The sequence below is a fragment of the Oncorhynchus mykiss genome, chromosome 3 (genome assembly GCF_057628025.1).
Source record: "Oncorhynchus mykiss isolate SJ-2025 chromosome 3, ASM5762802v1, whole genome shotgun sequence".
NCBI classification, from domain to species: domain Eukaryota; kingdom Metazoa; phylum Chordata; class Actinopteri; order Salmoniformes; family Salmonidae; genus Oncorhynchus; species Oncorhynchus mykiss.
This window is the reverse complement of record NC_143024.1, coordinates 43,796,587-43,810,060: the sequence shown is the minus strand read 5'-3', so window position 1 is coordinate 43,810,060 and position 13,474 is coordinate 43,796,587. Positions and strand designations below refer to the sequence as shown.

The window sequence follows — 13,474 nt, the reverse complement described above, 5'->3', positions numbered from 1 at the left end:
TTTACTGTCAAATAGCATTGTATCTGGTCAAACACAATTTTTTTGTAGAAGTTTACTACGGGTTGGTAACAGACTGATTGGTCGACTGTTTGAGCCAGTAAAAGGGGCTTTACTATTCTTTGGTAGCGGAATGACTTTAGCTTCCCTCCAGGCCATGAGTGCACACACTTTCTAGTAGGCTTAAATTGAAGATGTGGCAATATCGTCCTCTATTATCCTCAGTAATTTTCCATCCAGATTGTCAGACCCCGGTGGCTTGTCAATGTTGATAGACAACAATAATTTTTCCAACAATAATTCTGGGACTGTAGAATGCCTTAGAATTTAAGTTGGATATTGACTGATTTTGAGGTAATTTGGCCTATAGTCACAAACTGTCATATTGTAGCCCCAAGCAGTTGAACTGAATAGAAACACTTGAATGTTATGCGATCTTGTCCCATCAGTTCCAGACATACAACTTGTATAATGTTGTTGAAGTTGGAGACTCTTACGTGATTAATGTGTTAACAGTGGTCCCTAGTGGCCATCATCCCTCACTGCATTTCAAACCTCCATGGATGGAGTGTGTACGCCACAGGTGGGCAGGAGTGAGTTACTGTGTTCACACACAGGGTTATATAACTACTTATAACACACAGTATTACATAAGTACTTACCATTTACCAGATGCCAGTAATAAATCAAGGTAGTGAGTGTTACAACTTGCAGGGACGAGACTTGCATACATACCTGTGTGAGGCCAGTACATGTTTTTCACAAGATCAAACACACTGACACAGTAGAACAGCATTACATGCAATCTCCCAATAGTAACCATGTGTTTAAGCACTAATATTAGGAACTATTTTGACCACACTCTTTTATTCTATTCATCTAACTTTTTTCATTTTCTTTCATCCTTTTTAATCATTTTATATAATCTCAGGCTCATTCCTTTTCTTTTCTTGATTTAACCTTTATTTAACTAGGCAAGTCCGTTAAGAACAAATTCTTGTTTACAATGACGGCCTACCAAAAGGCAAAAGGACTCCTGCGAGGACGGGGGCTGGGATTAAAGATTTCATAAACATTTTAGAAAAATATAGGACAAAACACACATCACGGCAAGAAAGACTACACAACACTACATAGAGCCCTAAGATGACGACATAGCATGGTAGCAGCACAAAGGAGGGTACAAACATTATTGGGCACCGACAACAGCACAAAGGGCAAGAAGGTAGAGACAACAATACATCACGCAAAGCAGCCACAACTGCCAGTAAGAGTGTCCATGATTGAGTCTTTGAATGAAGAGATTGAGAGAAAACTGTCCAGTTTGAGTGTTTTGTTGCCCCTCGTTCGTCGCCAGCTGCAGCGAACTGGAAAGACGAGCGACCCGGGGATGTGTGTGTTTTGGGGACCTTTAACGGAACGTGACTCATGATCATATTCTCTTCCTCTTTCTGTCATTCTCCCTCTCTATTTCCTTGTTCTCTCCATCTCATCCCTCGTCCGCGCTTCCTCCTCCGTCCAGCATGGGGCAGCAGAGGTAGGTGCCGGCAAGCCCCAGCAGGAGGGCACTGTATGTGGGACACATTCTGATGAGCATGTAGCGCACCTCAACACTATCCACTCCCCACACCTTTGCCATCACTGTGAAAGTATGAGGAATTACACTGACGCTGTCACACAGAAATAGGCCTATGCCTTGTGGACCGTGGGCCAAACCCTAACTTGAGATATGTGCGAGTAACTAGGGCTTGGTCACGTAAATCACGCGCTTATGCCAATGGGAGGTTTGTCCAGGTTACGTGCACAGACCTCAAGTGTTAGGACTATGTGTTTCACAATGAAGTACATACTTTTGAGGCATGCAGTCCCTTCGCATTTTGGATGAAAACTAGTTTTAAATCTTTCAGTTTCAGTCGTTCCCTACGCTCCGTAAGCTTTCACCCTCTTCTGCTCACGATGACCGTTTATCTTTCTTACTGGAATTGATTATAGCATGCGCCCAGTCCCAAGACTCACTGGACTATCTGTTTGCATTTGCACGTATCCGTTTGCCTACGTTCGTACTGTTTACTTAGTTGTTTTTGACTGTCATTTTATTTTATTTTATGAAGACCCCCTGGCTTCCATCCATCATCTCTCAGTAGATCTGGCAGCTGCCACAGGTGTCTTGGGTGTCCAACGCAGGCCGATTGGTTGCCTGCAGCCGTGCATTCCTGTCCTTTGTACAGATGTACTGGCGGAGAGCGAGAGCTGCAGGCTCCTAGCATGAGCTGTGTAGACTGATTGAGAGGAGCTTGAACATTTTGTATAATTGTATACAGGAAAGATTGGTTATTCTTTCCAAGGTTTACTGTAAGAGGATGATCCCCCATGTCTAGGTGCCCTATCAACTCAGACTCATAACCAGATCTGGAATATTAAAATGTTATTACACAAATACAATGCATAGTTTGTAGGTATTTTGTCTTAGGTGTTGCACAAAGAAATGAAAACCTTCTCTTTCTGTTCCACAGTCACAGAGTCAGGTGACTGATCTGTATGAAGACCTGAGAGATGGACACAACCTGATCTCCCTCCTGGAGGTCCTCTCTGGGGAGACACTGGTGAGTACTCCTGACTTCTGATTGGCGAATGGACTGGCCTGTACCTCTGATCCTGACTTCTGATTGGCAAATGGACTGACCTCTGCATCTGTAACAGACCTCGATCCAAACCCCCCACGCTGAACCAAGGCCTGGCCCTAAGTAACAAAAGTCTAGCCCTTATTTATACCTCCCTCTCATTCCAGTCGCTGGAAATATGAACTATTTGTAGTTGTTTAGATTTTTTAAAACAAGTCAGTAAGTCAACACTGGACGCTTGCACATTATGATGATGCGTTCTAGGTTACTGCAGATCTCTCGGGAAGCCTTGCACTCTGTCTCTGCTACAGTAGCTCATCGCTCTAATGGTCTCTGCTCATCTACCAGACGTCTCAATGGTCCTAACACAATAACCCCACTTTGGCTTCTCTTTTTGTACTGTGTGATCCTGTCTGACCTTTCTATCCCCCCCCCCCTCTCCTCATGTCCCCCTCTTTACCCCCCTACACTTTCCCCCCTTTCCTGTATGCTGACCTTTGGCCGATGCCTCCTCTCTTTGCACTGCTCTTTGCTGGGGCTAGGCAAGGGAGAGAGACGTGGTCAGGAACTTGCGGTTGGTGAGTGGGGTTTTCTATAACTCGGCCGCCATTTTCTTCTTCTACTTCATGTGGCTTGAGTCATCCGTTACCCAGTGGTTCAGCTGTGCATGATGTCACTTCCTGTGCTTATGATTCCATTAATTATTTTTCCTTTCTCCGTCAATTATTTATCATTGACAAGCTTGCAAAGACTGATGTGCATTAACCATTTCGCTGCTGGCTATAAACAAAAAACCCTCGTAAAATTGATAGGTGCCATGGCTGAATGAAGGAAGGACATGATTGTCTAACTACTTCATTGACTCTAGTCATTGACCCTATAACACTACTTAAGCATTGGAAATGATCCATTTGAAAATAGCTTTATTGTTTCTGTTTTTCTCAATTACCAATGCTTATTGCATAGCACAAATACAGTATTCTTTGGAAGTGGAAGTCTTCGATTCATTGTTCTCCCGTCAGAACACATGACCGAAGTGGTGACACAATTCAAAACCATCCAAAGATTCCTGTACCTAATAACTAATCATGGTATTGGCTCAGCCTCTTTCACTCCAAATATATATCCTATTTACCTCTGTGTTTGTCTTTCGAAGGTGAAGAACAGGTAGGTAGACTAATGAATGATGTCATTAATGTGGGTTTACAATGAGGGAAGTTGTACTTGGAGATCTGTGAGATGCATCAGTTATTCGTCGTATTCTTTGTCATTCATCTTTTTCTTTTGGAGGAAAACCATGTGTACTCTTGTCATTGAGTCTACAATTTTTGTTCCCAATTTCTCTTTTCCCGTTTTGTTGGATATTGTCGTAGCTGCATCACATTTTTCTCTTCCGACGTAGTCTCACTCGCATTTCTCGAAAGTCTCTTCGAAGGTAGCATTAACTCCTGTCCAGTCTGTTTCTAACCCCTCTCTCTCTCTCTCTCTCTCTCTCTCTCTCTCTCTCTCGCTCTCTCTCTCGCTCCTCTCTCTCTCTCCAGCCCAGAGAGAAAGGCCGCATGAGATTCCACAAGCTGCAGAATGTACAGATTGCACTGGACTTCCTCAAACACCGACAGGTAAGAGAAACAGCAATTGAAATGTAATAATGGAGATGATGTAACAAATTAGTTACCCTCTTGCACTGTATTAAGATGACTTACTGCAAGTGACATGACTGAGGACTATCTCAATGCATTAGAGCAGGGTAATAATGTATCTACTATGATGTGAACTACTATAATTGTTAAGTCTCGCTCTTCTCTGTCGTCCAATCACAGGTCAAGCTGGTGAACATCAGAAACGATGACATTGCGGATGGCAACCCCAAGCTGACCCTTGGGCTGATATGGACCATCATCCTTCACTTCCAGGTGTCCTACTCTGTCAGTGTTGTGTTCCATTACCATATAGCTCCTCATCCTCCTATCTCCTTGGCTCTGATCCAAGCCAATCAGTAACAATCACAAATTGAACTCAATCCAATCACCTTTAATCCATTATCTCAATCATTCGAGATGTTACCACATCGCGTTCATAAAATCACATAAAATCTGTTATCAAATTATTCTCAAATATATTTCAATCGTAGTATTATTACAGTTGAATAATTATAATTATTATAACAGATTAAACTCCAGCCTCTTCATAGTAGGCTAATGTACTGTAGGCCATGCTAACCCTTCCTGATAATTAATGATCATGCTTTAATTGAGTTATTTTGAAACATGGAAAGAATAAGGAAGTGATCTTATGATGTAGCTTTCCCTGCCACTTAAATAGCCTTAACATACTTATGAAGTGTTACAATACAATAGCATCAGTGTGTGTGTGTGGGTGTGTGTGTGTTTGAATCACTCTCTCCATGCTTCCCAAGGGAAAGGAGTGGCATAACTTTGACCCGCTGGACAAAAACTGGTTGAATCAACGTTTTTTCCACATATTTTCAACCCAAAAAAATCTGTTATGACGTTGAATCAACGTGGAAAACTCTGTTATGACGTTGAATCAACGTGGAAAACTCTGTTATGACATTGAATCAACGTGGAAAACTGAATTGGATTTGCAGAAAGTCATCAACGTAAGGGAATTTAGTCTTTTTTTCAGAGGTGTAAAAAGTACCCAATTGTCATACTTGAGTAAAAGTATAGATACCTTAATAGAAAGTTACTCAAGTAAAAGTGGAAGTCATCCGGTAAAATACAACTTTAGTAAAAGTCTAAAAGTATTTAGTTTTTGAATATACTTAAGTATCAATAGTAAATGTAATTGCTAAAATATACTTAAGTATCAAAAGTAGAAGTCTTATAAAATTCCTTATATTAAGCAAAGCAGACGGCACCATTTTCTTGTTTTTAAAATGTGTGGACAGCCAGGGGCACACTACCACACTCAGACATTATTTACAAAAGATGCATTTGTGTTTAGTGAGTCTGCCAGATCAGAGGCAGAAGGGATGACCAGGTGTTCTCTTGATAAGTGCTTGAATTGGACCATTTTCCTGTCCTGCTAACTAAGCATTCATAATGTAACTAGTACTATTTGTTGTCAGGGAAAATGTATAAAGTAAAAAGTACAATATTTTTTCATAGGAATGTAGTGAAGTAAAAGTTGTCAAAAATATAAATAGTAAAGTACAGATACCCCCAAAAACGACTTAAGTATTTTTACTTAAGTACTTCACACCACTGCTTTTTTTTCACACAACTTTGAACCAAAATCGAATGACGTGGTGACATTTTTTGTTGATTTCACATTGAGTTCACGTTAGTTGACAACAATTGTAAATCAACACTAGACATTGAACTGACCTCTGTGCCCAGTCTTACTGGACAATTTCAATAATCATTTCAAATACTTTAGCTAGACTTGATCGAATTTGCCTGGCTTAAAGGAACCAATACAATAGTCAAACCCTGCCCATCCGGCACCCCAGGTGGGCTTAAGTAAACATGAAAAGTATTTGAAAGATGTCAAGTAGTATTTGAACCCAGGTCTGTGAGGGACCCATGTTCCGATGAAGGCAGAGGAAATAAAAGAACATTGTGTCCTGCAAACTATTCCCCACGGTAGCATTGACTATTGGTTCCATTAAGCCAGGCTATAGTATTTGAAATTATTTCAAATAGTATTTGAAACCAGGTCTGATACCTCCCTTACTTGCTATGTTATGCTGTAAAACCTTTGTGAAATAACACATGGGCTTTCTATAACACTACATTATTTGATTAAAGAATGCGTGGCACTGCCAGGTAAGATGGAGCAGTAAGCCCAAGTGGCAGCCATGGTTGAGCAGGGCACAGGAAGAGATGTTGGTTCTGCAGTAAGACTGGTGTAATACCCCCTGGGCACAGACATCAGTTCGACTTCTAGTTTTGATTTACATTTTCATTGGTTTACTGCACTCCGTGCACTGTGTTGGCTAGAGAAGCGTATCTCTCATTTCTCAGAAGGAGGGGGGAAAACAGCAGGGCCGAAGCCTGGTGAGTCATGATCGGCATTCTACTCTTCTTTAGAGGGGAGAGGTTTAGGGTGGGGCCATCGAGGGGTGGATTGGATCCCGAGGAGAACACACAGACACACACACTTACAGCATACCCACACACACCGACTACAGAAAGAGACCATTAGGCGAAGATTTTGGTAATTGAGCAGTCTTTTTGGCAAGAACAGAGAGTACCCTCTGAGCCTCTGGCGACTGTGACTCATTTCATTTCCCTTCCGGCTCAAATAAAAAGATTTAAAAAAAACCAGTCCTGCCACATTAGCCAATGGACCAGATAGTGCTTAAGTTGTGTCTGGAGACCCAAAGCAGGAGCAGTCTCCACTGGACATTCCTCCCACCTACCCAATGACCTAGGAATTGAGATCTAGTTGGCGGTTCCCTTTAATGTCACATATGTGCTATTGATGACAGGAGTTGCCTCCCATGGCTGAAAAAACCCTGTTTTTTTCTTGTTTTCCACCACAGATCATTGAGGGGGACAAACCTGATTCAGATTGAGCCAGAATATCATATGATTGAATCAAACCCCATCCTTACAATGCATCATCGATCTTTCTCAAATAGATTATATCTTTATTGTTTCCAACTATCTCCTTCTGCCACCATGACAAGCAGGGTTTGGGGTCAATTCCATATCAATACAGTCAATCCAGGAAGTGAACTGAAACTCTGTTTTCTATTCCAAATCTCGTCACTGAGAAGGCATTTTCATCCAATTTTAGTTAACTTCTTGCATTGACCAAAATGTAAATGGAATTGACCCCAACCCTGGTGGCGTGTGGCCTCCTCCCCTGTCTAACCTCCGGTATCTGTCCTCCCCTGTTAGATCTCGGACATCCAGGTGAATGGCCAATCAGATGACATGTCGGCCAAGGAGAAGCTGCTGATGTGGTCCCAGCGCATGGTGGATGGCTACCAGGGCATCCGCTGTGACAACTTCACCACCAGCTGGAGGGACGGCAAGCTCTTCAGCGCCGTCATCCACAAACACCAGTACGTGGTCCTCTGTAGCTCAGTTGGTAGAAACATGCTGCTTGTAATGCCAGGATACTGGGTTCGATTCCCGGGACCAACTGTACGGAAAATGTATGATTGGAAAAAAGGGCCTGCTAAATGGCATATGTTTTTTATTATTTTTAGTATATTACTTTGGCGGTCGACACCTCAAGCCACAATACGTAGTGTAACATTTACACTATTTCATCTCTGTACCCAGAACCAAAAATGTAACCTCACCTCCAGCCATTTCAGGTTTATTCTTAAAAGGTGAGATTAACCCCAAAAATAGTACCCCAAATGTACCCACTCATGCTCTTACCCACAGTAAGTGACACTGATAGGTGTTAATATGTCTTGTCCTAGCGTCTCCGGTAGTGCTAAGCTGTATGCAATGGGGTTGTCGTGACACATCACCACACATTCGTTTTATTCGATGTGAAGCAGATGGGGCAGGAATGGAACATATTGTCAAATGTCAAATTGTAGTGTGTGCCATGCTGGTTCTGACTAGTCCTTCAAATTATTATTATTATTATTATTATTTTATCACAAGGTCATACATTAGGTCATATATAGGTACAATCATTGGTAGGTATGCTTGGTAGAAGAGCTGCTTCAAATGTACAATATATATAGCTAGCTGCTTGACCATTCGTATCTAAATGACCAAGTAATTCATTGTAGTATTTTTCTCTTTTACACCATGTGTCCAAATCCCTCCCCATCCACCCCAGGCAATATTTATTTAATTGATTGATTTCCTTTGCATCCTCGTGTTGATGCTCACATCATATATAATATACACCATATATACAAAGTATGTGGACACCACGTCAAATTATTGGATTCGGCTATTTCAACCATACCCGTTGCTGACAGGTGTGTAAAATCACTTGCACGCCCATGCAATCTCCATAGACAAACATTGGCAGTAGAATGGCCTTACTGAAGAGTTCAGTGACTTTCAACCTGGTACTGTCATAGGATGCCACCTTTCCAACAGGGCAGTTCTTCAAATTTCTGCCCTGCTAGAGTTGCCCCGGTCAATTGTAAGTGCTTTTATTGTGAAGTGGAAACGTCTAGGAGCAACAACGGCTCAGCCGTAAAGTGGTAGGCCACACAAGCTCACAGAACAGGACCGTGGGGGGTGCTAAAGCGTGTAGCATGTAAAAATTGCCTGTCCTCAGTTTCAGCACTATCTACGAAGTTCCAAACTGCCTCTGGAAGCAACGTCAGCACAAAACTGTTTGTCGGGACCATCATGAAATGGGTTTCCATGGCCAAGCAGCCACACACAAGCCTAAGATCACCATGTACGATGCCAAGCATCGGCTGGAGTGGTGTAAAGCTTTACACAGCTAAAGTGGTGTAAAGCTCACCGCCATTGAACTCTGGAGCAGTGGAAACACGTTCTTTGGAGTGATGAATCACGCTTCACCATCTGGCAGTCCGGGGGACGAATCTGAGTTTGGCGGATGCCAGGAGAACGCTACCTGCCCCAATGCATAGTGCAAACTGTAAAGTTTGGTGGAGGAGGAATAATGTTCTGGGGCTGTTTTTCATCGGCTAGTCCCCTTAGTTCCAGTGAAGGGAAATCTTAAGGCTACAGCTTTCAACTTTGTGGCAACAGTTTGGGGAAGGCCCTTTCTTGTTTCAGCATGACAATTCCCCGGTGCACAAAGCGAGGTCCATACAGAATTGGTTCGTCGAGATCGGTATGGAAGAACTTGACTGGCCTACACAGAGCCATAACCTCAACCCAATTGGACACCTTTGGGATGAATTGGAACGCCGACTGTGAGCCAGGCCTAATCGCCCAACATCAGTGCCCGACCTCACTAATGCTCTTGTGGCTGGATGGAAGCAAGTCCCTGCACCAACGTTCCAAAATCTAGTTGAAAGCCTTCCCAGAAGAGTGGAGGCTGTTATAGCAGCAAAGGGGGGACCAACTCCATATTAATGTCCATGATTTTGGAATGAGATGTCCAACGAGCAGGTGTCCACATCATTTTAGTCATGTAGTGTATATGAGTACTGTCACGTTCTGACCATCGTTCGTGTGTGTTTTCCTTGTTTTAGTGTTGGTCAGGACGTGAACTGGGTGGGCATTCTATGTTGGATGTCTTGTTTGTCTATTTCTATGTCTGGCCTGATATGGTTCTCAATCAGAGGCAGGTGTTAGTCATTGTCTCTGATTGGGAACCATATTTAGGTAGCCTGGGTTTCACTGTGTGTTGGTGGGTGATTGTCCTTAGTGTCCTGATGTCATTGGTCTGTGTTAGGTTACACAAGTATAGGCTGTTTTCGGTTTTCGTTAAGTTTATTGTTTTGGTAGTGTTTGTGTTTAGTGTGTTACTTCATTAAACATGGATTGCAATAGACACGCCGCATTTTGGTCCGACTCTCCTTCTCATCAAGAAAACCGTTACAGAATCACCCACCACCAACGGACCAAGCAGCGTGTCAACAGGCAGGAGCAGCGCGAGGAGATGCGCAATAAGGATTTCTGGACATGGGAGGAAATCCTCGACGGGAGAGGACCCTGGGCTAAACCAGGGGAGTGTAGCCGCACCAAGGTGCAGCAGGAGAAGGAACAGAGGCAGCAGCAGCAGGAGCAGCAGCAGCAGCTGCAGTGGGAGAGGCTGCACCACCTGGAGAAATGGACATGGGAGGAAGAACTGGACGGTAAAGGACCCTGGGCTCAGCCTGGAGAATATCGCCGCCCCAAGGAAGAACTGGAGGCTGCGAAAGCTGAGAGGCGCAGATATGAGGAGGCAGCTCGACGTAGCGGATGGAAGCCTGAGAGGCAGCCCCAAAAATGTCTTGGGGGGGGGCTAACAGGGAGTATGGCTATGCCAGGTAGGAGACCTGGGCAGACTCCCTGTGCTTACCGGGGGGCTAGAGAGACCGGACAGGCACCGTGTTATGCAGTGGTGCGCACGGTGTCTCCAGTGCGGGTGCATAGCCCGGTGCGGTATATTCCAGCTCCGCGTGTCGGCCGGGCTAGATTGAGCGTCGAGCCTAATGCCATGAAGCCGGCTCTACGCAGCTGGTCCCCAGTGCGTCTCCTTGGGCCGGCTTACATGGCACCAGCCTTGCGCTCGGTGTCTCCGGTTCGCCTGCATAGCCCAGTGCGGGCTATTCCACCTCGCCGCACTGGCAGGGCGACCGTGAGCATTCAACCAGGTAAGGTTGGGCAGGCTCGGTGCTCAAGAGCTCCAGTGCGCCTGCACGGTCCGGTCTTTCCAGTACCACCTCCACACCCCAGCCCTCCGGTAGCAGCTCCCCGCACAAGGCTTCCTGTGCGTGTCCTCGGCCCAGTACCACCAGTGCCAGCACCACGCATCAGGCCTACAGTGCGCCTCGCCTGTCCAGCGCTGCCAGAGCCTTCCTCCTCTCCAGCGCTGTCGGAGTCTCCCGCCTGTCTAGCGCTGTTAGAGCCTTCCTTCTCTACAGCGCTGCCGGAGTCTCCCGCCTGTTCAGAACTGCCAGTCTGCATAGAGCTGCCAGTTTGCAAGGAGCTGCCAGTCTGCATAGAGCTGCCAGTCTGCAAGGAGCTGCCAGTCTGCAAGGAGCTGCCAGTCTGCAAGGAGCTGCCAGTCTGCATAGAGCTGCCAGTCTGCAAGGAGCCGCCAGAGCTGCCTGTCTGCAGGATGCCGCCAGAGCTGCCAGTCTGCAAGGAGCCGCCAGAGCTGCCAGTTAGCATGGAGCAGCCAGGGCCGCCAGTCAGTATGGAGCAGCCAGGGCCGCCAGTCAGCATGGAGCAGCCAGGGCCGCCAGTCAGCATGGAGCAGCCAGGGCCGCCAGTCAGCATGGAGCAGCCAGTCAGCATGGAGCAGCCAGAGCAGCCAGTCAGCATGGAGCAGCCAGAGCTGCCAGTCAGCATGGAGCAGCCAGTCAGCATGGAGCAGCCAGAGCTGCCAGTCAGCATGGAGCAGCCAGTCAGCATGGAGCAGCCAGAGCTGCCAGTCATCATGGAGCAGCCAGTCAGCATGGAGCAGCCAGAGCTGCCAGTCGACCGGACTCTTCCAGATCCGCCAGTCGACCAGACTCTTCCAGATCCGCCAGTCGACCAGACTCTTCCAGATCCGCCAGTCGACCAGACTCTTCCAGATCCGCCAGTCGACCAGACTCTTCCAGATCCGCCAGTCGACCAGACTCTTCCAGATCCGCCAGTCGACCAGACTCTTCCAGATCCGCCAGTCGACCAGACTCTTCCGGATCCGCCAGTCGACCAGACTCTTCCGGATCCGCCAGTCGACCAGACTCTTCCGGATCCGCCAGTCAGCCAGGATCTTCCGGATCCGCCAGTCAGCCAGGATCTTCCGGATCCGCCAGTCAGCCAGGATCTTCCGGATCCGCCAGTCAGCCAGGATCTTCCAGAACCGCCAGTCAGCCAGGATCTTCCAGAACCGCCAGCCAGCCAGGATCTGCCGGATCCAACCACCTGCCTGAGCTTCCTCTCAGTGCTGAGCTTCCTCTCAGTGCTGAGCTACCCATCAGTCCCGAGCTACCTCTGTCCCGAGCTGTCCTTCTGTTCCGAGCTTCCCCTCTGTCCCGAGCTGTCTCTTAGGAGGGTCACCTATCTAGGGACGCTAAGGAGGTGGACAAAGACTATTATGGAGTGGGGTCCACGTCCAGCGCCAGAGCCGCCACCGCGGACAGATGCCCACCCACACCCTCCCCTATAGGTTTAAGTTGTGCGTCCGGAGTCCGCACCTTGGAGGGGGGGTACTGTCACGTTCTGACCATCGTTCGTGTGTGTTTTCCTTGTTTTAGTGTTGGTCAGGACGTGAACTGGGTGGGCATTCTATGTTGGATGTCTTGTTTGTCTATTTCTATGTCTGGCCTGATATGGTTCTCAATCAGAGGCAGGTGTTAGTCATTGTCTCTGATTGGGAACCATATTTAGGTAGCCTGGGTTTCACTGTGTGTTGGTGGGTGATTGTCCTTAGTGTCCTGATGTCATTGGTCTGTGTTAGGTTACACAAGTATAGGCTGTTTTCGGTTTTCGTTAAGTTTATTGTTTTGGTAGTGTTTGTGTTTAGTGTGTTACTTCATTAAACATGGATTGCAATAGACACGCCGCATTTTGGTCCGACTCTCCTTCTCATCAAGAAAACCGTTACAAGTACAAATGTAGACTATCAGGCACATAATCAATCAGACACGGCTTTCAGTTTTAACAAGCGAGAGAGAAGTTTTCCATGTCTTATAAAAGAAGGTTGTGTATCCACTTCGTGTTTTATTTCTCAGTTCTGACTTGTCCTGAGGTAAATTACGTTTTTACATCTAACTCTGTAGTTGTTCAATCTCCTCTCCTGGCCATACTTGATCGTACAGGTTTCAGGCAGCTCTAATAAGACATTCATTTGAACCTGTCATTGCCCTGGGCTTGGAATACCACAGGTGGGTGTTGTCTCAGATGGATACAGGTACTGGCACTGGTTTGAGCACTTACTGTATATGCTGTTATTATTACGTTATTAGACTCACTAATGCCCATTCAGATGGAGAGGGTGCTGCCTGAGGCACCTGGGTGGTGTAGAATTGGGAAAGATGGGGTTTGTTTACTTGCCCTTTCATAATAATCGATTTTTCTTGGGAGCCTTGGACTAGAGGAGTGACCAGTTGAGTTCTCAGTGAACCACTCCTTCTGTTAATACTACAATGGCCTTAGAGCTGCTTTAGTCTCTGCTGAAGCATACAGTTACGTATATAGACATGAATATGAGAGCGGACGAGTGGAGACATGTCTGTGGTCTCTCAAAGTGGGAGGCGGAGTCCTAAAAAGCCACAGAGACGGGGCTCA

General features: G+C 45.9%; 1 protein-coding gene and 1 long non-coding RNA gene across 36 annotated transcripts in view; one reads left to right on the top strand and one right to left on the bottom strand.

Annotated features, from left to right (window-relative positions):
* The window catches only part of LOC149984554 (uncharacterized), a 153,479-nt gene that overhangs the window by 82,402 nt on the left and 57,603 nt on the right, over positions 1-13,474 (bottom strand). The gene's annotated exons all lie outside the window — the stretch shown is intronic.
* The window catches only part of LOC110518458 (plectin), a 184,698-nt gene that overhangs the window by 134,496 nt on the left and 36,728 nt on the right, over positions 1-13,474 (top strand). For 25 of the 34 annotated variants that reach the window (XM_090229309.1, XM_090229332.1, XM_090229316.1 and 22 more), the window contains 4 exons: positions 2,511-2,600; positions 4,160-4,237; positions 4,439-4,531; positions 7,490-7,656. In XM_090229309.1, coding sequence (XP_090085435.1) covers positions 2,511-2,600; positions 4,160-4,237; positions 4,439-4,531; positions 7,490-7,656 — 428 coding nt within the window. Of the gene's footprint in view, positions 1-1,519; positions 1,535-2,510; positions 2,601-4,159; positions 4,238-4,438; positions 4,532-7,489; positions 7,657-13,474 lie in introns of all 34 variants that reach the window. The other 9 variants (XM_090229312.1, XM_090229319.1, XM_090229328.1 and 6 more) reach the window with 1 other exon arrangement.